This window comes from Macrobrachium nipponense, chromosome 42 (genome assembly GCF_015104395.2).
Source record: "Macrobrachium nipponense isolate FS-2020 chromosome 42, ASM1510439v2, whole genome shotgun sequence".
NCBI classification, from domain to species: Eukaryota; Metazoa; Arthropoda; class Malacostraca; order Decapoda; family Palaemonidae; genus Macrobrachium; species Macrobrachium nipponense.
The window spans coordinates 21,582,505-21,609,883 of record NC_061103.1 but is presented as its reverse complement, the minus strand read 5'-3'; the positions used below and the strand labels follow the sequence as shown (position 1 = coordinate 21,609,883).

Here is a 27,379-nt window from a genome sequence, read left to right as displayed (position 1 = left end):
TTCAAAAGAGGACAGACACTGTAACTCCAATTCACCTTAGAAAAAAAACAGAATTCTATAATACTGAAAATGAGTTTAATCGCATCTAACATGCAGTTTACCCATTCAATATGGTGATGTATGTTGGAGACCAATGGAAAGGCCAAGAAAATTATTGAATATGAAAATAGACTGATAAGAGGGGAATACATAATGGCAAAATACCAAAAAAAGCATGACATGAATTAATTTTAAGTCAAATGTCAAGGAAGGAAAATTAGTTAAAAATTCAATGCTGATAATTCTGAACAAGCAATTTACCTGCCACTTATCTGCTGTCATGTGACGGAGTCTCTGATAATAAATAACACCCATGTAAATTTGTGCCTCCATCATTCGTCCATCAGTTCCACTGTAGAGGGTATCTTCACCATAATAGCTGAAACCACCTGAAAAAGGGAATCAACTATATTTAATAACAGTTATATTGAAAATTCTAGTTTTGTTTTTGAATACGTTGATGGACTGATTTTATGAAATTGACTGTCAAGCCAAGGATTGAGGCACTTTTGGCAAACACATTCTCACACTATGTATATAACTCTACGCATAGGGCAAGAGTGCATCTTGTAAATACAAATGGAAATATATACTTATGTGCATCTTCACCTCTGACTTACCTTTCTCCAAAATTTTACCAAAATAGTCTACAGCACAGTCTTCATCGGAAAACTCAAAGGGGGATGAGTCAAAGGATTTGCCAAATTCAGCAGCTGCCTTTCCACCTAGAAGTTCAAGCAATACACCTGCAAAAGAAAAATGGAGCTTTTAAAACTTAAAGTCATTAATTTTCTGCAAATGCAGTTATTATATTTATGTACCAGTACGTAAACCCAAAGAAAAAGTTGAAGGAAAATATTCTACAATACAGTGGACCCCCGTATTCGCATTCTCCGGATTCACAGACTCACACATTTGCAGATTTCTATCAGGAACGTTTCCCCGCATTATTCGCGGAAAATTTGCATATTCGTGGTATTTTTCTATGAGAAATAACCACAAATTCTTGGTTTTTTTTATCAATTTCATTATAATACACATTTTATGTTAAAACTATTAACCCTTTGACGCCGATTGGACGTATTAAACATCGATATAAATTGTCTGTTCGGTGCCGATTGGACGTATGGTACGTCGATATAAAAGTTTTCTAAAAAAATTAGCTGAGAAATAGTTATAGGCCTACTAGGCGAAAACTTTTGAATCACGTGCCTTGGGGGATGCTGAGAGCTCACGGATCAAGGTGTTGTTTTGTTTACAATCGTTACCCAGGCGCTCAAGAGCGAATTTCTTTCTTCTAGCACTAAAAAGTATCCTCAACACATCTCAGAAATTATTTCGTCACTTTGACATAATTTTTGCACCATTTTATATTAGCTGTTACATGGAATATTATATATGAAAATGTGCACAATTTCATGTAGAATACAACAATAAACAACCTATTGTTGTAGCTTTTATCAGTTTTGAAATATTTTCATATAAATAACGATAAGTGCCCAAAATTTCAACCTTCAGTCAAATTTGACTCTACCGAAATGGTCGAAAAATGCAATTGTAAGCTAAAACTCTTATATTCTAGTAATATTCAATCATTTACCTTCATTTTGTAACAAATTGGAAGTCTCTAGCACAATATTTAGATTTATGGTGAATTTAGGTAATAATCTTTTTCCCTACGTCCGCGCGGTAACTCTTCCAAAAAAATCATACATTTTTTCGTCCGATTGTTGTAATGTTTGCACCATTTTAAATTAGCCGTTACATAAAGTTTTCTATATGGAAATGTGCGCAATTTCATGTAGAATACAACTAAAAAAATCCCATGGTTGTAGCTTTCATCAGTTTTGAAATATTTTCATATAAATAACGATAAGGGCCAAAATATCAACCTTCGGTCAACTTTGACTCGATTGAAATGGTAAAAAAATGCAATTGTAAGCTAAAACTCTTACATTCTAGTAATATTCAATCATTTACCTTTATTTTGCAACAAATTGGAAGTCTCTAGCACAATATTTCGATTTATTGTGAATTTATGAAAAAAAAAAAAAAATCATTTTCCTTACGTCCGCGCAGTAACTCTTCCGAAAAAAATCAGAAATTTTTTGTCCGATTGTCGTAATATTTGCACCATTTTAAATTAGCCGTTAAATGTTTATATATGAAAATGTGCGCAATTTCATGTAGAATACACCAATAAACAACCCATTGTTGTAGCTTTTATCAGTTTTGAAATATTTTCATATAAATAACGATAAGTGCCCAAAATTTCAACCTTCAGTCAACTTTGACTCTACCGAAATGGTCAAAAAACGCAATTGTAAGCTAAAACTCTTATATTCTAGTAATATTCAATCATTTACCTTCATTTTTGCAACAAATTGGAAGTTTCTAGCACAATATTTCGATTTATGGTGAATTTAGGAAATAAACTTTTTCCTTACGTCCGCCCGGTAACTCTTCCAAAAAAATCATAAATTTTTTCGTCTGATTGTCGTAATGTTTGCACCATTTTAAATTAGCCGTTACATAAAGTTTTATATATGAAAATCTGCGCAATTTCATGTAGAATATAACCAAAAACAACCCATGGTTGTAGCTTTTATCAGTTTTGAAATATTTTCATATAAATAAAAATAAATAGAAAAAATTTGTTCTTCGGTCAAGTTTAACTCGACCAAAATGGTCGAAAACTGCAATTGTAAGCTACAACACTTACAGTCTAATAATATTCAATCAATTACCTTCATTTTACAACAAACGGGAAGTCTCTAGCACAATATTTTGATTTATGGTGAATTTTTGAAAACAGCTTTTTTTTTACGTCCGCCCGTTACGAATTCATGCATCATTTTTTTATAACATTTTCTCTGTGTTGCCTTGATGGTTTTACAATGCGTTATATACCAAAATGATAGCAAATTTAGTGTACAATACAACAAAAAAATTAACTCGTTAGCTTTAACCACTTTGCTCACAGCGCGACTTGTATACAATTATATATGAAAATTTTTTTTGCGCTGTCATATATCCCAATATTTATATATGATAATGATATTATCTTCATTTCTGATGGTTGCATACTAAACGTCAGGCAATGACAAAAATGGAGCCAAAAATGTACTCTTAATCTTGAAAACTAAGCGTGCTGTGAATTTAAAAAAAAAAATACATTTTTTCCGCTTTGGCGCTCACTCGCGAACGCCGCTGGCATACGGGAGACGCGTCGGCGTTTAAGGGTTAAAAAACCCAAGTATAAAAATTTTTAGTGTGTTTTTCTTGAGTTTTAACTAACAAAATAGGCTGTTTTCAGTGTTTTTATAGGGGTTCCAACTATTCGCGGGTTCTAACTATTCACAGGGGGGTCTGGTACGCATTCCCCGCGAATATGGGGGGACCGCTGTACTTGGTACATATAAGTAAGAATTACTGAAAAGGACCTAAAAAGAACATTTAAGTAACTTGTGTATGTATCAGTGACACAATAATTATTAAAGTGTGGAGAGATATAAGAATACTTGAGAAAATGTAAAACACATGCTAGAAGTCCTACATTTGGTGTAAGGATAATTATATTGTGCATGTATTTAAAAGACGGCAATATAACAGCCAAAATTTGACAATAACAACTTTGCCCTCTCCTACCTTTATAAATAGAACTAGTGATTTACTTAATATTTTCATTAAAATAAATTTGGAACAAAAGCAACTTTCTTGAAATATGAGAATGAAGAAACATTATAAAACTGTAACATGTCTTTCTCATAAAACACAGTTTCACAACTTCAGAATAACTGTCAGACAAAGTCCACTAATAATCTTATCAAAAGACAAGTTTGGCTCATTTTTTTCCCATCATTTACACATAAGTGTTACTGCTAATACTTATACTGTATAAAACAATTGTCTCAATTGGGAAATAAAAGCTTTGGACTATCAATGTTGTTTTAAGCCTTATGCACAGGAGTGCAATTTACAGAAGCACTTTAGAATCATAAATTATACTTGATATCTCTGGGGGTGACTTGACTGTGATTGTTAAATATTCCATTGAATAAACAAAAATCTATATTTCCTGATGGTGGTCAAGAGAGAAATATCATTTAAGAAGCCCAAGATAAGTGCCTGCAGTTATTTATATCTTGAATAAGCATCTATAAAAATCTTGAAATTTTTTTATAACCTATAGACAGGTTTTCTTATTACTTGTTTGAGGATAAACATTGCAATACAATAAGCAACTACATGTATTCACTGAACCTTGTTAATGTTGGAACACCTATACACTACAATACAATAACTATAACCTTTACCTGCTGTCATACGTGAAGGCATGCCATGGGGATTAAACATGAGGTCTGGAATAATTCCTCTTTCTGAAAATGGAAGATCCTCTGTTGGATACAATCTACTCAATATACCCTTTTGTCCTGCACGACTGGCAAATTTGTCACCAATGATGGGAGGTCTCTGAAATGTGGGATGGACATTTTTCAAAAAGATTATATAGTATGTATATATGAACTGATTGACTTTTTCTCCCTTCTCAGATTTGTGAACAATGAGACAAAAGCCAGTAAACTATACAATGCAGTAAATTTAATGCATTTTTTTTTTTTACAAAATTTTTCATGCAGAAAGTAAATGGACTTGAATTCAAAATCAGAAATCAATAATCCAAATATATATTACTGGAAAAAATATTTTTATAATAAAGTAAGGTTTTATTCATACTTAACAAGCAATTATTCAGCTGGAATCCCATAGCTGAATAATTGCTTGGTAAGACTGAATAAAATTGACATTTTTATAATACATAGTACTTACCACGCAATTATTCAGCAGTAGGATTCCTGCACAGGAATCATACAGCTGAATAATTGCTTGGTAAGACTGAATAAAAGTGAATAATATAAGAAGCTAAGAATGACTGATGTGTCTGCTCTATACCAGAAGGCTGATAACCAGAGGTATTTAAGCCATGGGTGAAGAAGAGCAGTTTGGTATGAAATTGGGCTTCTATTCTCATTAATTAAGGTTAAACGCATTCAGCAAAAGACTGCCAAAATTAGACAAAAGGTTGAGAATCAGATGTATTTAAAAAAACGGTTAAGAGGAGAATTTTAGCATGAAACTGGACTTGAATTCTCATTAATTGCAATTAAATGCTACCATCAGTAGGTAACCAAATTATAAAAGTAATAAATGACAATTTGTCGAAAATTGCATTTTTCCTAACTATACAAACCTGAGGTCCTTTACATATAGTCCCACCTCATGCCACCCCTCACTCTGCAACTTTTTGCATGGGCCTAAAGCAAAAGTGATTCTTCACCGCCGCGCGCACGATCGGACAAGCAGTTAACTACTGTTCTCCCCTTGTTCGAAGCTTACGACCGTCCCAGCTGCCGCTAGTTACCTTCCTATTGTTAAAGGACCTCAGGTTTGTATAGTTAGGAAAAATGCAATTTTCGACAAATTGTCATTTGTTCCGATACGTAATACAAACCCTCGGTCCTTTAACAATAGGAAGACTCACTTATTGGTGGGAGGAAACTGAGTCTTTTTGGTGAACAGACTGGTGTTCGTCCAACCTTGGAATGTCTCCCTGGTCGTAAGTGCGAGGGAGGTGTCCAAGCCTCTGTCCGATTGATCGGGGTGTGCACCGCAGGATCAATGGTCAGACCTCTGTGCCAAGTACTAAGAGAGAGGCAAGCGTATCTCGTTGTACCAGCAAGCAAGAACTTGTTCCTTTACAAGAGCCAATGTAAAGTTATGGGTTTGTCTCAAGTAGGCATTCACTCCCTCCCCCTTGTTGGAGGAAGTGGAGGATATTTGCTTCTATCCCTAACTAAAGGGATAGATTGGGGCTAGGTCGAGTAGCTTACCTGCATCAAATTCCTTTCCAGCATGGTGACGACCGTGACCCTCTGCCCACAGGTAAAGGGAGAGAAAGATGGAGAAGAGAAGCCAGTCGCACTCTCATTCACACATTCATTCCTACAGTCACACCAGGAATCGATGCTGTTCTGCCTGCTCGGGTGCTGGGTAAGCTTACACAACGTGTTGAGCAGCCACCACAGGTCCAAGGAAAAAGTATCCAAGGACTTGTGGGCATATCCCGAAGGTAGCAAGGACGTGAAGGTAGTCTGGTTGGCCCAGACACCTGCCTTCAGGACCTGCGCCACGGAGAAGTTCTTACGGAACGCCAAAGAGGGTCCAATACCTCTGACTTCGTGGGCTCTCGGTCGGAGCGTACGGATGTCGTCACTACCATCAGCCTCGTACGCTCTTCTGATCACCTCACGTAGCCAGAAAGAAAGCGTGTTCTTGGATACTTCTTTCTTGGTAACCCCAGTGCTAACGAAGAGGCGTCGACACTCAGGCCTGAGGTGTCGAGTTCTCTTCAGATAGCGCCGTAGCGCCCTCACAGGACAAAGCAGCATCTCATCCGTATCGTTGTCGGTGAAATCCATTAGGGAGGGGATCGTGAAGACTCGAACCTGTCGTCAGGGATCGACAGGATTCGTGAGTCCCTTAGCTACGAAGTTCGGGACGAAATCGAGCGTCACAGATCCCCAGCCCCTGGAATGTTTAACATTAAAGGAAAGACCATGAAGTTCCCCTACTCTCTTCGCCGATGCCAGGGCCAGCAAGAAGAGGGTCTTGAGGGTCAGATCCCTGTCTGACGACTCTCGGAGTGGCTCGAATGGTCTTCGAGTCAAACTCCTAAGGACGAGAGTCACATCCCACTCAGGGGGCCTGAGTTCCCTGGGTGGGCAAGACCTTTCGAAGCTCCTCATAAGCAAGGAGATCTCGAACGAATTCGAGATGTCCAGTCCCCTCAGTTTTAGGACAAGGGCCAGGGCGGCTCTGTATCCTTTCACTGTGGGTACTGAGAGGAGCTTCTCTCGGCGAAGAAACACGAGGAAATCCGCTACCTGCTGAAGAGTGGCTCTGAGAGGAGATAGACCCCGTCTACGACACCAACCACATAGACAGCCCACTTCCCCTGGTACACAGCTGCAGAGGACTGTCGGACGTGTCCAGCCATCTCTGTTGCTGCGCTACGAGAAAAGCCTCTCGTTTGCAAGAGATGGTGGATAACAGCCAGCTGTGAAGTTGTAGGGACTGGACTGCTCGGTGGTACCGTTCTACGTGTGGCTGGGCTAGAAGGTTGTGCCAGTGGGGCATCTCTCTCGGTTCTTCCATAAGAAGAGCCAGCAGGTCCGGATACCAAACGGCTTGAGGTCGTTTGGGAGCCACCAGGATCATCCTGAGATTGGGAGTGGCCAGCGCTCGGCTGATCACTTTCCGAATCAGACAAAAGGGAGGAAAGGCGTAGACGAAGAGGTTGTCCCAGGGGTGTTGAAGAGCGTCCTCTGCAGCTGCCCATGGGTCCGACACAGCTGAACAAAAAACCTGGAGTTTTTTGTTGTGCCGGGTGGCAAACAGGTCTATGACTGGACGCCCCCACAGGTTGAAGAGCCTTTCCGCCACTTCTGGGTGTAGAGACCACTCGGTTCCTATCACCTGATCCCGACGGCTGAGCTTGTCTGCTACTACATTCCTCTTGCCTGGAATGTAGCGTGCTGACAGCTCTATTGAGTGAGCCGTGGCCCACTCGTGCACCTGCACGGTTAACTGGTGTAGCGGGAGAGACACTAGGCCCCCCTGCTTGTTGACGTATGCCACTACTGTGGTGTTGTCGCACATCAATACCACTGAGTGTCCCACCAAGCGGTCCTGGAATTCTTGGAGAGCGTAGAACGCCGCCTTGAGTTCCAGGACATTGATGTGAAGGTGCTTGTCGTGATGGTCCCACACACCTGCAGTCAGCAACTCCTCCAGGTGTGCGCCCCATCCCTCGGTTGATGCGTCTGAAAACAGCAACATCTCCGGGGGGGGAGTGCGTAGAGGCACTCCTCTTAAGAGGTTCCTGTCGTCGAGCCACCAGGCTAGGTCCTGCCTCACTTTCTCCGTGAGGGACACGGGGAAGGTAAGGTGGATCCTTTTACTGTGACCCAAGCTCTCCTTAGTCTCCACTGGAGAGACCGCAGGTGAAGACGTCCGTGAGGAACTAACTTCTCGAGTGACGACAGATGGCCAATCACGACTTGCCATTGCTGAGCTGCCTGTTCCTGCCGAAACAGGAACCGGCCGGCTGCCTCCCTGAATCTGCTGATCCTCAAGTCTGCGGGGCGGACTTGAGCTGCTACCGTATCGATCAGCATACCCAGGTACTTCATCTTCTGCTTGGGTTCGAGATCGGACTTCTCGTGGTTTATCACGATCCCCAGATCGCGACAAAACTTGAGAAGTCGATCCCTGTCCTGTAGCAACTGCGAGCGGCAGCTCGCCAGGACCAGCCAATCGTCGAGATACCTCAGAAGACGTATCCCGTGCGAATGGGCCCATGCAGACACTCGCGTGAACACCTGTGGGGCGGTTGACAGACCGAAGCAAAGTGCCCTGAATTGGTACACCGTCCCGTCGAAGATGAAGCGGAGGTACTTTCTGGAGGACTGATGGATGGGTATTTGAAAATACGCGTCCTTCAAGTCCACTGAAAGCATGAAATCGTTCTCCCTGATGGAGTCGAGCACGGACCGTGCCGTCTCCATCATGAACCAAGTCTGGCGAACAAAATGGTTCAGGGGAGAGAGATCTATCACCGGGCGCCAGCCCCCCGATGCCTTCTCCACTAAGAAAAGGCGGCTGTAAAAGCCCAGTGACCGATCTACTACGATTTCTACAGCTCGTTTGGTCAGCATGGTCTTGATCTCCTGCCGAAGAGCGTTGTCCTTTGATGATCCCTGGACGTAGGTCTGAAGATGGACCGGGTTGGAGGTGAGGGGTGGCCGAGATTCGAAGGGTAGTATCCCTCCCAAAGGACGTCTACTATCCAGGTCTTGGCACCGTAGCGCTGCCAAGTTGCCCAATGGCTCGCTAGGCACCCCCCCAACTTCCAGCAGCAGGTGAGGGGGAACGCCGTCCCTAGCGTTTCCCACCTCGCTTCGACTTCTTTCCAGCACCTCCTCGGGGAAAGGAGGGCTGGGAGGAGGGCTGGTTACGGCCTCCTCTACCAGAAGTTGAAGCAGGAAGAGTCTTTCCTCGGGGCTTCGATGGAGCAGCCATCTTAGCAGCAGAAGAAGCGCTAGCTAAACTCTTAGGCTTAGCCGCAGTAGCTCGAGGTTGCCCAGAAACCTTCGAGACTGCCTGGTGAACCAGACGGTCACTGTCATCAGTGCGCCGTCTTTCCACCGCAGCGTCCACCATCTCTCCAGGAAAGAGAGCGGAGGAACTCTTCATAGGTCCATTACGAAGTCCATTTACCGCCTCACGCCCAGCCCCCTTGGCTACTCGTGTAAGGACAGCGTCCCTACGACGGAGAACCAAGATGGCCTACAGGTTTGCCGTCTGATGGGCGAGGTAGGAGATGGCCCTACCTCCAGACTGGCACAGTCTCCTGAAATCGGGGTCGTCTTTGAGGGCAGAGCCCCCAGAGTCGGCCGCGACTTTGGATACTGTGAGGGACCACAGATCCAACCAAGAGACTGCCTGGAATGCTGCCATAGCGGTAGCTTCCAGGCCCAGTGCCTCCTGCTGCGAGAACCACAAGTTCTCCGACAGGAGCTGCTGCAGGGACACACCTAGAGTTAGCCTAGCTAGCTCTGGGTTAACCTGTTTGGGCGGTATTGGATCCTCTGAAGGCACGTAGAATTTCCGCTCTTGCTGCAGAGGAGAAGGAAGTAGTTTGGAAGACCGTCCTGACTTCAGTGAATCCTCTCGTCCTGAGACGAAATTCTCCACCTGGTCAAGGACTGAGTCTGCAAGCTCTGATTGCGGCAGCCCCACCGTCAATTTGGGTTCCCTCTTCAGGCCCCAAAATGACTCGAGCCGGGACGTGGGCTCGGAAGGTGGGAGCGGCGATCCTTCCCCAAGGTCGTTGTGCCGACGAATCAGCGCAATAACCTGGGCAAAGTTCCTCTGGATCTCGGGAGTTACAGCGTCTTGAGGAGTAGGACCGTTCAGTCCCTCCAACAAGAGCAGCTCTCGAGACCCTCCTCCTTCAGAAGGAGGACCAGCAACAGACCCCTGACGGTCTCCTCCAACCACTTGCGCGTACGACCTGGCTGGTCCTAAGACCATACCTGGCACGTGCGGAGTCGTGACGGGATCGTGAGCGGCGCACCTCTCACGATCACTCCTAGCTACCTCGCTCTTCCCGGCGTATCCCGAGGAAGTTGAAGGTAGTGGAGAGGCATACCTGATGCTCCCCCCCCCCGCTCGCTGGCAGGACCAGCGTACATGGGGGGCTGCAGCCGATCACCAACCCGCGGTGGGGATCGATCTGCAGGCCTGGCCGTGCCGCTCACCTGTGGCGAGCGGCTCGACTGAGCACGTCGACCCCGGTCCCGTGCGTCAGACGAGCTGGTGCTGGTTGCCCTATCCGCCCGGTCCCTGTGGGAGCGGCGGTCAGGTGACCTGCAGAGCTCGCTTTCGCGGTGAGACCGGTGAGCGTCTTCGCGTCACGTCAAACCGCTGGTACCGTCGGTCGAGGGGACCTCTTCCCAGCCTCAACCCGTGGCCGGTCAGAGACCGTCACGTCCACCCGAGGTACCGGCTGGTCGCTGCGAGAGCGGCCGCTGGCCTGGCGAGAGTCACCTGAGCGGCTCTCGACAGTCTTCTGCTCCGTGCCTTGGTCTTGACGCTGAGCGAATTCGGGCGTCTTAACTTTGGCTGCACGATCTCCCAAAGAACACCGTACACTCGGAACTTCTCGTGGACGAGAAGCCGAGCCAGTACCTGGCCTAGCAGCAGAGCTGCCAAGACCAGGCGAGGGTGTACCAGCGGTAGCCAGCACACCCCTGGTCCCCGTCTTCTTCTTCTTCTCAGAAGAGGAGACGGGCCCCGTTCCCGAAGGAACAGGAGGACCAGCAGAAGAACCCCCAGTCACACCAGAGTGAGATGAGCCCTTCGAAGGTCCCGAAGGAGCCTTCTTAGGGGGGGAGGAGGCAGCCTTCTTCTTCTTCGGCTTGGAAGCCTTAGAAGTCGAAGGGTGAGAGGCAGCAGCAGACGACGAAGAAGACAATGAAGACGACGACGACACCTTCCTCTTCTTCGTCAGCTCTCTCAGGACGGACGTCAGGTCTTCCATCCAGGCCGGAACCGGGGCAATTGCCGAAGCAACACGGCCCGACTGCACCTGTCCGGAAAGACCTGAGTCCGGGGCAGTACTTCCATGACGAGACACGACGTGGGCAGGGGCAGGAACGGCAGGAACGTCAACGGCAGGAACAGCAACAGCAGGAGCGTCACGCACAGCAAGCCTTACAGGAGCAGCGCGAGCGGCTGGGCCAGCAACAACATCGGCGACAGGTACGGCAGGTACGGCAGGTACGGCACCATAGTCAGGCGTCCCAGGCGTCTTACATTCAGCCACCGTCATCCTAGGAACAGGCGGCAGGTCCAGGGGAGAACTCTTTGGGCAGCGAAAGTCCGGGGTCGGCAGCACAAAGAAACCAGGTGGAGGTGGCACGCCCCTCCTTGGCACGGCAGCGATCGGCATTTGGATCGACGCTGTCGGGGTCACCGAAGCAATGTGCTGCGTATACACCACATGAGGAGGGGCGGCGTACCCTGGAGTAGACAAGGTAGTCGTTGTAGTGGTAACCACTCCATGAGTAACCACTGCCGACCCCGCCAACCGCTGAATTAAGCCCTGGATACTGGGGACGCCCTGCAGTCCCAACGACACCCACACCTGCCCAAGGTCGTCACTCACAGAAGGCACACCTGAGGGAGGAAAAGTCGGGTCAGTTAGAGGGGCACCCTCACGCTTGGGGGAGGATGAACCCCACCCAGAGCGGAGCGGACGGAAGACCCCGAATACAGTTGAACATCCGGGTATCGAGTGCCCTCCTCCACACTTGACGGATCGAGTGAGGAGCAGGACTCCGAACCCCCCACAGGGGAAGGCACGAACCGTGGGGGCTGAGCTGGGGGCAGGAAAGATGACGAGGTATCCGTCACCAAAGGAGTCGCTGGAGAGCTTTCCGACGACTCTTTGGCTGGTCTACGCCTCTTCCTACCCTCATACAGCACCCACTGCGCCTCGGACCAATTATCACATACATTGCATGGATCGGCCCGGGAGCATTCTCGCCCCCGGCACCGAGAACACAATTCATGAGGATCAATCTCTGGGAAGGAGCGAAAGCCGCCGCATTTACGCCCCTCCAGCCCGGGACACACACTACGGGCAACCGGGGGGCGCGGCGAAAGCTCCATTTCCAGATCCATAATTCACTTCACAAATTCAAATAATAATGAAAAAATGAAAAGAGTACTTACAATTTCATTCACAACCAACTAAACAAACCAGTGAGAAGAAATTGTAAACTTTCAAAGCACACGACGAAATAGCGGGTAGAGAGCAATGACGAGCACGTCCTGTCACACCACGGCCGAAAGCAAAAGTGATTCTTCACCTCTCAGGCGCGCGGCGCGCGCACAATCGGACAAGCAGTTAACTACCGTTCTCCCCTTGTTCGAAGCTTACGACCGTCCCAGCTGCCGCTAGTTACCTTCCTATTGTTAAAGGACCGAGGGTTTGTATTACGTATCGGAACAAACATGAATTCAAGCAGAGATCAAGAATATTGGGTACATGTTCATAATGATCAATACCATTCTTTGGGTGCTGGATACACTAATCCTTCATAGATATGAGATAACTGGGAAACTTTCCAGGATCTTTTCTCAAACTCGGCTCCCCTATCCTGAAGGGTTTTTGATGTAGGAGAGGCTAATTGGAGAGGGTCCCAGTGGTAGTGGTTTTCACTCGCCCCAGGAACCATACTGACACCTTTTAATAAAGGTGAGCGAGCCAGAATATTCTGGCATGTCCAATTTAGCAGTTCTATGGTATTATATCAATATTTTACCTTAGAAATAGTGCTAAAGGAATCTATTTCACTGGGCGACATGGCCCCCTCGCCCAGAAATAGATTTTCCTACATCAAATTCTCTTTTCTCAATTATCTCCCAAAAAAGTTAAAATAATGATAAGATGACTATTACAGTAAAATTTCATTTAAAATTAACTGAAAAACATTTAGGAGAGAGTTTATACATGTGCATGCTAAGTCTTCCTACTACAACTCAGTTTCAGACAATCACTGTGCCTACCAATTTCTCAAGTTTTCTTGAAATACACACTGTACTATGATGAATGTACAATAAAAATAAATTTCAAAATTTTTTTACCCTGTAGCCATGGGCTAACATTGTTAATTTAACTGTTTTTTTATTTGTTTACATGAATATTAAAATGAAAATACTTATTTTTCCAGATCTTTGCAAAATCTGGATCTTTGAAATTCTATTGAATTTCTTATCTCATTACAAACTAAAAGGCAAGGGTCACATATCCTTTTATACTCTAGATTGTTCTATTTTACAACTAAGTATGATACAAAAGTTACTAGGCCCTTGCATTTGGTTTCACCCTTTTTTATTAATTTATTTCATTCAATTATGTAACATTACTTTCCCACCTCCATACAATCTTCCGATGAAATGAAAGATCATTTTGGTCAGGGGCCAGATGTCTTTCATCTCTGAATAGTTTGTAGGAAGCATATGTAAATGGGGGTAGTAAGGTCTGAAAAATCGGTAACATACGCAATGAGAGAACTACATGAACTTTGGAAAAGCCTAGCTTGCAAACTGTTTTTGAAAGAAGCTTGCAAGACAAATGTTTAATGTTTAATAATGGTAAACAGAAAGTAGGCAGAAGATTATTTCCATATGTTCATAACAAGGGAGGGAAAAGAGGAAGGTGTACTAATGAAGAAAGAAAATATTTTCTCAATTTGCTGCCAAGGCAACAGCGACAACACACAATCAGTAAATATATTTAAAGTGTTACTGGGGTTAAATCTTTCCAAGAAATTTGAAGCACATCAATATCTTAATCGTTGTATCCAACATATATCAAAGATCCTGCAAGGATGAAATTAAACACCATTTCTTAAAATAATTTGGGAATATATTACTATGGTAGTGTACTGAGCATTCCTCATCTACACCATTTCTTCATGTAGTGCTTGTTCTAAACACATCGCCATATAAAATAGGCACGCTAGCTATTTAATGTACAAAATGATTAAACCGTGCACATAAATTCATTGCTATAGTTTTAAATCATCCTCATTCCACAATACCAAACTAACATCTCTGACACTACTAAAATGGAGAAAGACTGAGATCATTATCATCAAAATACACATTAAACATCCAACATACTTACTGGAACACGAAGAGTAATATTGACACGCTGGAAGTCATACTTTGTTGTACTTGCTCCCATTATTGAGTACTTGTCAACAATACAGTCTTCTCCTTTATACTTTGTTAGTCTATAAATCCTGGTCTGAACATTGTATGTACTGAAAAAAGGGAAGATAATAAAAGTAAAAGTCATAAGAAATTTTTGGACATATTGAATAATTCTTACTCCTGAATACAGTACGAGTTTAAATTATTCAAAGGCACCCACAAAGCAGCCTATGTATATCATACTGCACTGTACTTATCTTGATAACCTAATTTTTACATTACAAAATTTTGGCAAACTTTTTCAGGAGTTCGTGATTTATTTATTATGTTAAACCACCTTTAGTTCCTCATTGGACGAATGGTTAATGTGCTCGCCTACCATTTTGGTAGTCCAAAGTTCGATTCCCTGCTCTGCCAACGTGGAATCAGAGGAATTTATTTCTGGTGAATAGGAATTCATTTCTTGATATAATGTGGTTCGGATCCCACAATAAGCTGTAGGTCCTGTTGCTAGCTAACCAATTGGTTCCTAGCCACGTAAAAAATATCTAATCCTTTGGGCTAGCTCTAGGACAGCTGTTATAATCAGCTCAGTGGTCTGGTTAAAATAAGATATAGTTAACGTTTAACTTAATAAACCACCTACATATAAACCCATAATATCAAAAATAAACAGGAAATAATAGTAAATAAATGATTAGTAACTGTGTGACCTACTAAAGTGTAAAAAAGTATGTATTGTATACTTACCAATAATAAGGATCACCTTCTGTAAGCTTGGTTCCAGGATATGGAAGGCCATATTGATCCAAGATTTTGTCAAGGTCAGGAGTCTCAGGATTCCTTCTGAAGTAAATGAAGGGCTGTAACAAAAGAGGAGCTTCATTTAGCACTTTTGAAGCTAACATCAAGTATCACTAGAGAAAAAAAGGCTATACGTAATTCTGTATTTTCCACCACAATTTTCTTTCCTAAACAACCCATTTACAGTCCTAACGTCCCAGGACACATGCTACATTCTTGTGTTGAGACAGAAGACGCATATCTAAGAGAGATCCCATCTAACCACTATTTAGCAAGACTCTTAGTATTCAGTTTCTCCCCTTCAAGTGGGTTTTACAATTTTAATACAAGTTTATTGCAATATGGGCATTATTATTACTACTGTGGTATGAATATGCTATCACTACAGTATACTTACTGTGTTAGATGATACGGTGGTGCTTTGGGTTAGATCAATGAATTCTGATTTGTATATCTGACCATGACCTAAACCTCTTTCCATAGAGCACTTGTTTATAACCATGGCATCTTCCATATCATAACCCTGAAACAAAATAATTGGTTAAGAAGAGTCATGTAAATACAAAAATCCAAACACATTTTTGTATCCATTTAACTGTCTTGACTGGTGATTTTCTGGATGGATGATGTACAGTATATTAGGCCAAAGCTCAAGCATTGGCAACCCAGCGCCCTTAATAAAGGTTTTGGTAATTTCATTGCAGGGTGATTTCATAGCAGTAATTTCATTGCATGGTAATTACATATTAGACTTTTTCACTGCAAAATACTTCTGTTGCAATACATTACATCGTCAGAAAATTTCATCACTTGTTTTTTCATTGCAGTGTACAACCATCACACAACATTATTTATTCTGAAAAAAAATGTAGAGATTCAAAAGTAAACTTAAAAAAGGAAAACATATTTATAGACAATTCCCTTTATATAGTCCAGTAATTCACGATTTTCTAATTACTAAACCATTTGAATACTCAAAAAGACAATTTATGGGTAATTACCCTTAGATAGTCCAATACATAGATCACTATTTTCAAAGTCACTGACGAGGGAAATCTACTTACTGGGTATCTAATGACCTTGATGAACAATTTATGGACAATTTTCCAGTAGTTTGCAATTTCCTAATTACTAAACCATTTGCATTCATCTGCTTCTTTGCTGAAGTCCTGCCTATTACTTTCCCCATATTAGAAATTGTTTCTTACAGTTTTTGGTTTTTATTTGCTATTTTTCTTAAAAAGACCACTCACAAGCCCTCAGAATAACTCTTCAATATATCTTAAGCATAATCTATTTGTGAGATAGGACAAATGGAGAAAACACTATTTGGAAATGTGATCAAGTTTACACAAGAAAGTAGAGCCTTTATTAAGCTCAGAGGTGTGGATAAACTAATCCTTTATAATAATAAATAACATAGTATAACAAAGTGCCACGCAAGAGTTCATATAAATGGAGAATCCATTACAAAACGACTTGGAGAACACAATCACACAGGAAGTGATGCTCATGTTAAAGCTACTAGAGTGATAAATGCCACAGAAGAAAAAGCCATTTCGACTCAAGAAACAATGCAATACATTGCAACCCAGGCAGACATTGGGGTATCACAAGCAGTTGCTGGTCAGCTACCAACCCTCCAGTACTTAAAAAAGGAATATTCGAAATGTTAGAAACATAGCAGCACAGGCCCCCTGCAAAACCAGTATGTTTACTCTAGTTAAACATATCTCCTTACTAGAAGGTAACACATACAAATCAACATTTTCTTCTGTTCGACAGTGATGATGGACCAGACCAAATTATTCTATTTTCAACTCAAGGAAATCTCCATGTATTATACAGTGCAAACAGTTGGTATGCAGATCGGACTTTCAGAACAGTACCCCCTTTATTCAAGCAGCTGTACACAATACATGGTATCATGAATGGTGATGTTTTGCAAACAAACTAGAGCCTTACCACAAAGCACATTAACCCTTAAACGCCAAAGCAGTATTTTAAAAATCATCTCCCGTATGCCGGCGGCGTTCGCGAGTGAGCGCCGAACCGGATTTTTTTTTTTTTTTTTTTTTTTTGTTTTTTTTTTTTTTTTTTTTCCAAAAAATCACAGCTCGCTTAGTTTTCGAGATTAAGAGTTTATTTTTGGCTCCATTTTTTTTCATTGCCTGAAGTTTAGTATGCAACTATCAGAAATGAAAAAAATATCATTATCATATATAAATATTGGGATATATGACAGCGCGAAAAAAAATTTCACATATAATTGTATACAAATTGCGCTGTGAGCAAAACAGTCAAAGCTAACAAGTTAATTTTTTTTTGTTGTATTGTACACTAAATTGCTATCATTTTGGTATATAACACATTGTAAAACGATCAAGGTAACACAGACATAAAAAAAAAATTGTTTTCAAAAATTCACCATAAATCTAAATATTGTGCTAGAGACTTCCAATTTGTTGCAAAATGAAGGTAATTGATTGAATATTACTAGACTGTAAGTGTTGTAGCTTACAATTGCAGTTTTTGACCATTTCGGTCAAGTTAAAATTGCCAGAAGGACAAATTTTTTCTATTTATCATTATTTATATGAAAATATTTCAAAACTGATAAAAGCTACAACCATGGGTTGTTTGTTGTTGTATTATACATGAAATTGTGCACATTTTCATATATAAAACTTTATGTAACGGCTAATTTAAAAGGGTGCAAACATTACTTGAAATATTGTGCTAGAGACTTCCAATTTGTTGCAAAATAAAGGTAAATGATTGAATATTACTAGAATGTAAGAGTTTTAGCTTATAATTGCGTTTTTTTACCATTTCGGTCGAGTCAAAGTTGACCAAAGGTTGGAATTTTGGCACTTATCGTTATTTATGTGAAAATATTTCAAAACTGATAAAAGCTACAACCATGGGTTGTTTTTGGTTGTATTCTACATGAAATTGAACACATTTCCATATATAAAACTTTATGTAACGGCTAATTTAAAATGGTGCAAACATTATGACAATCGGACAAAAAAATTTCAGATTTTTTCGGAAGAGTTACTGCGCTGACATAAGGAAAAAGTTTTTTTCATAAATTCACCATAAATCGAAATATTGTGCTAGAGACTTCCAATTTGTTGCAAAATGAAGGTAAATGATTGAATATTACTAGAATATAAGAGTTTTAGCTTACAATTGCGTTTTTTAACCATTTCAGTAGAGTCAAAGTTGACCGAAGGTTGAAATTTTGGCACTTATCGTTATTTATATGAAAATATTTCAAAACTGGTAAGCTACAACCATGAGTTGTTTTTAGTTGTATTCTACATAAAATTGCGCACATTTTCATATATAATACTCCATGTAACAGCTAATATGAAATGGTGCAAAAATTATGTCAAAGTGACGAAATAATTTCCGAGATGTGTCACTAATACTTTTTGGTGCAAGGAGAAAGAAATTCGCGCTTGCGCGCCTGGGTAACGATTGTAAACAAAATAACGGCTTGATCCGTGAGCTCCCAGCATCCCCCAATGTGCGTGATTCAAAAGTTTTCGCCTAGTAGGGCCTATAACTATTTTTCCGCGAATTTAAAAAAAAACTTTTTTATATAACGTATATTTCGTCCAATCGGCATCCAACAGACAATTTATCTCGACGTTTAATACATCCAATCGGCATCCAACAGACAATTTATATAGACGTTTAATACGTCCAATCGGTGTTAAAGGGTTAATGACCAATTTTGAACGTACAGAAGTTAATGCTTTCAAAGCAGTTTTTCCCTACTCAATTCAAGAACATTGTTTTTTTTCACTTTTCCACATGTTTATTTTGATCCATTCAATCAAATGGTCTACAACAGTTGTATGAAACCAATGCAGAATTTGCATTAAAAATGTGTTTGATTGCCAGTCTTAGATGTAGTAGGCTTGTTTGAATATTTAATCAATAATAATGATTATCCTTAAGAAGCCCAGCTTGTCAAAGATTATGTGGAGGATACTTGGATTGAAATTTTGGAGAAAGAACTATCACGAAATGAAGCAATAATGGAACAGTATACCACTGATTTAAACATTGCTCGTCATAAAAAATATATCTATACTATTTATATAAGGAGAGTACTGAAGATTTCAATGCATAGTCAATGACTTTGAAAATTGCAAACTACTGGACTATTTAAGGGGAACTGCCCATAATTTATCTTTTTGAGTAATGATAACATCAGATTAAATGTCTTTTTTTGAACTATTCATTCTTAATTTTTTTTTGTTTACTTTTGAATTTCTTTACATATCGTTATGCAATAACACATACTAGTATTAGCTTGTAATAGTAGATGAATAAATCATTTTCAATGAATATCACCTTTTTGTACACCTTTTATATCTTGAGATGCAATCTTTTTCCTTTGAATATCTTTACATTTTTTCAAAATAAATATGGTCTTGTGATGTATTTATCTTCCATGAAAATACAAGCTATGAAATTACTGAAGATGTAATGTATTGCAATGTAATTCCATTGTAATGGATATATAATTAACATGCAATGAAATTACTGCGATGACATTACAATGAATCTTTAATAAATCATGAAATAATTGAAAAAATATGACATGCACAAAATGTGTTTGCTTTTCCATTACAATCAAATCATGGAAAGCTAATAGGTTATTGATAAAATTTTTAAATGAATAATATGAAAGTTGCATGAAGATTCAGTGGAGGTACCAAGCTCATAGCCTGCTTAGTGTCTTCTACCTTGCAGTGATGAAAACAGTAATATACTAACTACACAATAACCAGATCCTTAGATGGTGAGATACTTTACCAAAAACTCTGATAGCTCGATAACTTCAATAGTTCCCTTTTACATCAATAACGAGACTGCACGCTACTTTACAAACAGTTCATCATCTAGTATTAAGAGCAACCTAAAGCCCCTTTCTTGCAATCATAACTTTCAGTTACCAATAAAACTTACAGTGTAAGAACAAATTGCATTAAAATCCCATAACAATAAAACTTACCGTGTAAGAACAAATTGCAACAATTGCATTAAATCCCATACAGAATTCTTCCATGTTTATATTATCGTAATGTGAATTTCTTACTAGAGGAACTTGAGGGTACTGCAACCGATAACACTTTGAAGTGGTCTGCTTTCTCCAGTTGTGGAAAGGAGTTCCCATTGTTTGCTTGCCCATCTGTTAAAAAAACGGTAAAAGCTGAACACAAGAAATTATAGGCAAAACAATTCAAGTCTAGTACCAAATTACAACAGTAAAGTTAGTCGAATAAAATGTCACATAACTTTCATAAGTTTCTCGAAGTCTGATGAGGCTGCAATAATTTTACTCTTCTCCTCAGCACTCTTTCCTCTTCACTCCAGCATGAAATAGGAAAAGCTTAAGTCAGAGACAACCATAGCTATCAAACTGAACACTGTCTTCCTTAGACTTACTTTAACCTCAACAATGTGATTGACCAAATAAAGAATAATAATCAAATGAATCAAAAACATAGTCTCTGAAGCATTAACTCAGATGTTTTGGTCTACACATCAGTCAAGATTATGCTAGATACAGTAATACTATAATTACAAAGCCCTTGACCAGAAAGCAACAACCAACAACCTCCATGTAAATTGGGGCGTATAAAATCCCAGGGGGGAAATAGAAATAAAGCAGGCTATGTAAAAGTAAACAGGATTATTGTTAAAGTACTATTAAGAATGAGTAAGGTGATAATAACGTCAACACGAAAACATAAGATATAAGATGTGCACAGGAAGTATGATATAAAGAGAGATGGAACAAGAACAGTCAAGACAAAACCATGGGGTATGTTTACCCCTCGATGGTGAAATGGTGAAAGAAGGGATGAACATATGACGTAATGAAAATTATAAGGAAAGGATCAAATAGCTCATGTATTAACTAAAGCAGGAGTTTCAGGGGAAAATATTAGAAATTATGTAGAAGGTAAAGAGTTGGAGAATAAAGGAAATTAGAGGGGATTAGGTTATGAAATGGTTGGAGGGGAAGGAGAAAGAGATAAGTGTGATTATATATCAGTTTAGTCAGTTATTTTTATTTTCTGTATAGGTGAAATGTAGGCAATGTTCAATGTATGGGAAACATGTGTCCAATTTTAGAAAATGTCTTGATGTATTGAGGTTGTGTTGTGACATCACAGAAAACAAGATATGGGCAGCAAAAGTAAACAATAACAGAGCGGGCAGAGGAAGACATGCGGAACTGGTGTTTGGTAGGGTAGGTGAGAGCTCTCTGTCTTACAGGAGTTTGTGGGTTGTAAGTCATGTTGTGGTGTTGTTCTAAGTCTTAAGCTGGAATATACTGGGACTGAGGAACATGAACAGGTGGATAGATTACACATTTGTGGCACAAAGGAAAGATTGGGCTAGGAAAAGATTCAAAGATAGGACATGCAATGGTACACATTGAAAAAAGGGAGGGACTGCAATGCAGAAAATGCACAGGAATATAACTGCCTGAGCATACTATGAAAATATGGGATGTGGTACTCAAGGGAAGGGTAAGAAAAATTGTTCAAATTGATGACTGTCAGTTTGGTTTCAAGCTCCATACATCAACAAAAGAAGCTGACTAAAACAAAGCAACTACAGAAAAGTACCATGTAAAGAAGAGATTATATCACCACATACTTGTCGATCTTGAAAAGGCTTTTGGCAGAGTCACAAGACAAATAAATGTGCACTATAAAGGCAGATGGTACTAGAAAGACTCAACCGGACACAACTAGGCACTAGAAATGATCCTATTGTTAAGACCGAAGCTTTGTTCGCGTATGAACAATTAGCGATGTTACTCTATCATAACACCATAACTAGAATGAAGATTGAAATAGGTGTCATAACAATCTGATACAAATTCTGGTGTTCATCAAAGATTAGCCCTGAACCCTTCGCTGTTTATGACCATAATGGAAGAAGCTAGAAGTATACTAAGGAAAGCAGAAAACTGAGGCCCTGAGAGATCCTTTATGCAGAGGAATTAGTGCTTTTGTATAAACTGAGAAAGAGTGATGGAAATGTTTAATTAATATAAAACTAAACTTACCTGACATTGGTACATGTTTCGAGGTATTGGGTTGCAGTCGGAAAATGGCACTAACTTTGCAATATTGCTTAGTATAGTGGTCTTGCTTATTTCCATATGTGTATGCACCTGAAAAATAAAAAACTGTGATTACTACATAATCAAAATATTATATATACACACCACTTATTTCAAATCATATCTTTTACAACATAGTAACCATGGATTATTTGTAACTAACTTTCTTGAAAGTTTCAAGTTAAAAGATATACAACACAATGGCAATGCAATACTTACAGATTTTTTATTAATTATGAGCAGCTTTCAAAATATCTATTTCTTCAAGTATTCTCAGATCATGTTACTGATTCTCTTGTTCATAAAATGAAGTTGCTTAATGGGTCTATGTTGTTGTTAAAAGGGCTTATTCATACTAGGTTGTTTTTTGACTTAAGGAACTTCTCAGAATGATGTATTACAGTAAAATTTAAGTGCACTCATAAAATAAATTATTTTTAGTATCTGGATATTTATAATCATAGTACCTGATCCTTCATACTGCTACAAGAATTTTAACTGTCATTTATGTCCTTGCTGCTGAATAAAGACATATTGTTTATTAACCCTTAAACGCCGAAGCGGTAAAAAAAAAATGTCTCCCGTGTGCCGGAGGTGTTTCAGAGTGAGCGCGGAAGCGGAAAAAATATTTTTTTCAAAAAATCACAGCGTGCTTAGTTTTCAAGATTAAGAGTTCATTTTTGGCTCCTTTTTTTGTCATTGCCTGAAGTTTAGTATTCAACCATCAGAAATGAAAAAAAATTATTATCATCATATATAAATAATGTGATATATGATAGCGCAAAAACGAAATTTCATATATAATTGTATTCAAATCGCGCTGTGCGCAAAACAGTTAAAGGTAAGAAGTTACTTTTTTTTCGTTGTAATGTACACTAAATTGCGATCATTTTGGTATATAACACATTGTAAAACGATAAAAGCAACACAGAGAAAATATTATCACAAAATAATGCATGAATTCGTAACGCGCGGACGTAAACAAATATTTTTTTCAAAAGTTCATCATAAATCTAAATATTGTCCTAGAGACTTCCAATTCCTTTCAAAATGAAGACAAATGATTGAATATTACTATACTATAAGAATATTAGCTTACAAATGCAGTTTTCGACCATATCTGACGAGTTAAAGTTGACCGAATGTCAAATTTTTTTTATATATATTTTTTTATATGCAATTATTTCGGAAATAAGAAAAGCTACAGCTTTCAAATATTTTTCGTTTTATTTTACATGAAATTGCGCACATTTTCATATATAAAACTTTATGAAATGCCTAATATGAAACGGAGCAAATATTCCAAGAATGGGACGTACACATTTCGGAGATTTGTGGCAGAGAATCCACGCGCGGAGGGAAGGAAAGTTTTTTTTTTAAATTCACCATAAATTTAAATATTGTGCTAGAGACTTCAAATTTGTTTCAAGATGAAGATAAATGACTGAATATTACTAGGACTGTAAGAGTTTTACTTAACATTGTGTTTTTCGACCATTTCGGTAGAGTCAAAGTTGACTGAACGTGGTTTTTTTCTATTTATCGTGATTTATATGCAAATATTTCAAAAATGAGAAAAGCTAAAACCTTCAATTATTTTTGGTTGTATTCTACATGAAATTGCGCACATTTTCATATATAAAACTTTATGTAACGGCTAATTTAAAATGGTGCAAACATTACCACAATCGCACGTATGATTTTTTCGGAAGAGTAACCGCGCGGACGTAAAGAAAATGTTATTTTTTTCATAAATTCACCATAAATCGAAATATTGTGCTAGAGACTTCCAATTTGTTGCAAAAGGAAGATAAATGCTTGAATATTACTAGAATGTAAGCGTTTTAGCTTACAATTGCATTTTTCGACCATTTCGGTAGAGTCAAAGTTGACCGAAGGTTGAAAATTTGTCACTTATCATTTTTTATATGAACATATTTCAAAATTGATAAAAGCTACAACCATGGGTTGTTTTTAGTTATATTGTGCATGAAATTGCGCACATTTTCATATATAAAACTTTATGTAACGGCTAATTTAAAATGGTGCAAACATTACCACAATCGCATGTATGATTTTTTCGGAAGAGTTACCGCGCGGACGTAAGGAAAAAGTTTTTTCATAAATTCACCATAAATCGAAATATTGTGCTAGAGACTTCCAATTAGTTTCAAAATTAAGGTAAATGATTGAATATTACTAAAATATAAGAGTTTTAGCTTACAATTGCGTTTTTCGACCATTTCGGTAGAGTCAAAGAGCACCAAAGGTTGAAATTTTGGCACATCGTTATTTATATGAAAATATCTCAAAACTGATAAAAGCTACAATCATGAGTATTTTTTTGTTGTGTTCTACATAAAAATGCGCACATTTTCATATATAATACTCCATGTAACGGCTAATTTAAAATGGTAAAAAAATGATGTCAAAGTGACGAAATAATTTCCGAGATGTGTCACAGATACTTTTTAGTGCGGCAAGAAAGAAATTCGTGCTTGCGCGCCTGTGTAATGATTGTAAACAAAACAACACCTTGATCCGTGAACTCCAAGCATCCCCCAAGGCGCGTGATTCAAGAGTTTTCGGCTGGTAGGCCTAAAAGTATTTTTCTGCGAATATTTAAAAAAACTTTTGTATGTCGACGTAAAATACGTCCAGTCGGCACCCGAGAGAAAAAAATGTCGACGTAAAATACGTCCAGTCGGCGTTTAAGGGTTAACTAATTCTAAAACACTATTTGTTCGTATATGAAAAAAACCTTCGGCCTTAACATTAGGATAATCTTCTAGCGCTAGCTGGAAATCCAGTAGAATTGATAAAAAAAACTTGTATAATCCAAGAACTATTGGCATCTGTGCTTGCTCACAGGGTATTTGGGAGCTCCCACAATGCCTTGGGCATCCTTTGAGCACATCAGTTACTTCCTTACCACTTTTAAGAGAGGACATGATTAATCTCTATCTCTTTAAAGCCAGTTTAGTTTGCCCATTTTTTCTTTTCTATCTTTTCTCTGGGTATGCTCAGTGTGTGTGATCTTGTAGGTTTGTATAAGTTGTGAGAGCTCATGGAGTCTTTTGCCTCTCCAACAAAGCTTTATTCGGGATCTTGCAAGAAACAAAGGAAATACCCTGGAGTGAGTGGGTTTCCTTGTTCAAGATTTTTAACTTCGGTGTCTACAGATCCTTGGCCAATGTGATGTAGGTGCAGAAAAAATGTATGTACAATTACTACTCAATGTTCAATTTGTTGTTGTTGGTTGGTGGAACAATGGAAAAAGTTTATGAAAAGGGAAGTACAAGAGAAAGGAGACTCCGCCATCTTTGGATGACCAAAAGTCTTCAGCTTCTGATGTTCCAACTACGCATGATGCTATTCCATATGTTTTATCAGCGGTACTTGTTGCTTCTCATACCCCTTCAGTTTCTTCTAATGATTCGTCATTGGAGGCATCAAGAGGGGTTTTGGGCAGTTTTGTACCTAATTATCCTCCTTCCTTCCCACCTGACGGTCTCACGGGATGCCCAAGGCATTATGGGAGCTCCGCATTGTGGGAGCTCCCAAATACCCTGTGAGCAAGCACAGATGCCAATAGTTCCTGGATTACACGTTATTTATTAATTTTACCAGATTTCCATCTGGTGCTGGGAGATCATCCTAATGTTAAGACTTCAGGTTTGTTAGTTATGAAAAATACAAATTGATAAATTAATTTGGCATTTTAGAACTCACCCCCTCTTCATAATCTTCTGGTGACACAGCAATATCCATATAAAGCTGCTCAAATGTACCAATATATTCCACAGTCCTTGTAGAAAGGTTGATGACCGGACGCATCATTCGCCCAAGGGATGTTGCAAGAAAGAGCGCTGGATACTGCCCTCCATATTTCCTCCTCTTCAGAAGTACTACCTCAGTATACTTAAAGATCTGTAACAAAAGCGCACTGTGATACGACAATCATCAATCATGCAAATTTTGAATAAAAAAGCATCAGTTGTCTTAAATAATTAAGTAAAGGCAAAACGTGAACTTGCACTGTCCTGCTTGCTGAATCCAAATAATACAAAACAATAATGAGATCATAACCACTCCAGAGGAGGCATCTTGATATTTTTACTTTATAGTTCAATAACTTTTGTAATAAATGAAAATGAAGTTTTAATGGATTTTCTTATCTTATAAAAACTCATTAATCATGAACATGGCCCTGTTTGTAGTCAAATGTTACTAACAGAAGAATGGCAGCCTCATAATGCAAGTGCCTACTTGACCCTCATATACTAATAAATCACCTTACTTTTTCTTTAGTTTGGACATGAAGGTGAAACTAGAGGGGCTGGAAAGACTGACTGATTTGTATGAAAAAGCTATGTAGTAGTTTGTTTTTATAGAAGAACTTTTAAAACCATAGCTGATTTTTGTTTACTGGTCAAAATTCACCATAACTGAATCTTAAAAAAATAGCATACATACTCTCCTCATCCATCAAGTGTGGGAGTAAATACACCTGAGTTCCACACAATCAGTCCAGGGTTCCATTAAAGCATGAGGTAAAGACAGTATGAGCAGTATCAATGATACATGCAGCAAAAATTTTTTAAAAAGACCCGTGTGTTAGGTTTCTCAAATAGAAATTTACTGTATTAATGTGGCATAAGAAATATTTCACCTACCTACTGACTTTTAAAGGGCTGAAACTGCCTTTAAAATTCAGTGCCTGTGATTCAGTAGTGACCTGATAAGCTCTAAGGATTAAGGATGGCTTGCATAAGCCAGGCAGAAACAATGCTTTTAGATACTTCCAACACAGCTTTCAAACGGCAGAGGAACAAATTTTCCTTATTCTTCAGTTGCACAAAAAGGACCAGTTCTTAGTTGCTACATAAGGCTTAATCACAAACCTGTAAATGCCTAAAACTTAGAAAGAGGGGAATTACTAAAGAAGAATCTTGCAACTTTATACTGGCAGGAGCAGGCTCTCACACAGATCAAAAGCCACTGAAACCCTGTACCCCTCTT

The 27,379-nt window shown here is 39.6% G+C and overlaps 1 protein-coding gene across 1 annotated transcript in view; it reads right to left on the bottom strand.

The window, feature by feature from the left end:
• Positions 1-27,379, bottom strand: part of LOC135213016 (DNA-directed RNA polymerase I subunit RPA2-like) — a gene marked incomplete in the record, with an annotated part of 200,881 nt that overhangs the window by 6,878 nt on the left and 166,624 nt on the right. Inside the window, 9 exon segments of the mRNA XM_064246825.1 lie at positions 301-428; positions 660-785; positions 4,356-4,512; positions 14,360-14,498; positions 15,139-15,251; positions 15,590-15,715; positions 20,228-20,404; positions 22,301-22,408; positions 26,090-26,287. Of these exon segments, the coding sequence (XP_064102895.1) occupies positions 301-428; positions 660-785; positions 4,356-4,512; positions 14,360-14,498; positions 15,139-15,251; positions 15,590-15,715; positions 20,228-20,404; positions 22,301-22,408; positions 26,090-26,287 (1,272 nt within the window).